Below are 847 nucleotides of genomic sequence, written 5' to 3' on the forward strand. Positions count from 1 at the left end.
ATACTGACTTACTAGCCATATCAGGCAATGCAGCTGACAACTCCAACCCACTAAGATGATACTTGTTTGATGTGGAATTCTGAAAAGGAAACAAGCATATTTCAAATGTTATGATAATACCAACATGGTCTGAATAATTTAAGAGGGCATTAGGGTAAATAATTGGAGGAGATGCGAAACTTACCAAAGAAAAGCTGAAAGTCAGAGTAATGTTGTCCTCAGTGAGTATGAGAGTTGCACTGTCTGGATCGCAGGATCCAGAGAATTTAACCAGGTTTGGATGCAGGTTCAAGACCTCCTGGACAGTCTGGAAAGAAATGTATGTTTACATTTAGATTACATTTACAAATGAGGCTAAACCTTCATTACTCTGAATTATAATCATAAATTGTCATACAAATCCCTTAATCCCAGCAAATCCCTTTATTTACATGACAACCCAAGGAATTTTAATAATGGCCAAATAAATTGTATTTGTCATAGAAATGAAGCATAAAGGTCCTTTTTCTATGTGTCATCTCAGGTGCACAACAAGCTAAGAATGGAAAATTAAACTGTCATTTAAAAAAGTTTGTTTGTTTACCCACTGAACAGAAAAAGAGATATTTAGCAGAATGTTTCAAGCTACTCCTGTCCAATGAAAGTGAAAGCTGCATGTGCAAGTACTTTGCCATGAGAGCTCGAAATAAAGCTAATGTTGAGTTGCAGTCCCATCCGTGCCAAGAGACAGCCAGCATCAGTGGCATTGGTGACATTGTAGCTGCCTCGCTCGGGGGGTCCAGGGGTTGCAGGAGAAGCTGGAGGAGAGCTGGTTTCAGGGGCGACCACAGTAGGCGGAACATCAGCA

General features: G+C 40.0%; 1 protein-coding gene across 1 annotated transcript in view; it reads right to left on the reverse strand.

Moving 5' to 3' along the window:
* LOC107578425 (lysosome-associated membrane glycoprotein 1-like) overlaps positions 1–846 on the reverse strand; it is a gene marked incomplete at its 5' end in the record, with an annotated part of 3,220 nt that extends 2,374 nt beyond the window's left edge. Inside the window, 3 exons of the mRNA XM_016264383.1 lie at positions 5–79; positions 185–307; positions 667–846. Coding sequence (XP_016119869.1) covers positions 5–79; positions 185–307; positions 667–846 — 378 coding nt within the window. The remainder of the gene's footprint in view (positions 1–4; positions 80–184; positions 308–666) is intronic.
* Between the last annotated feature and the right edge of the window lies 1 nt (position 847).

The sequence above is a fragment of the Sinocyclocheilus grahami genome, unplaced genomic scaffold, assembly GCF_001515645.1.
Source record: "Sinocyclocheilus grahami isolate Dianchi unplaced genomic scaffold, SAMN03320097.WGS_v1.1 scaffold10126.1, whole genome shotgun sequence".
Classification (NCBI taxonomy): domain Eukaryota; kingdom Metazoa; phylum Chordata; class Actinopteri; order Cypriniformes; family Cyprinidae; genus Sinocyclocheilus; species Sinocyclocheilus grahami.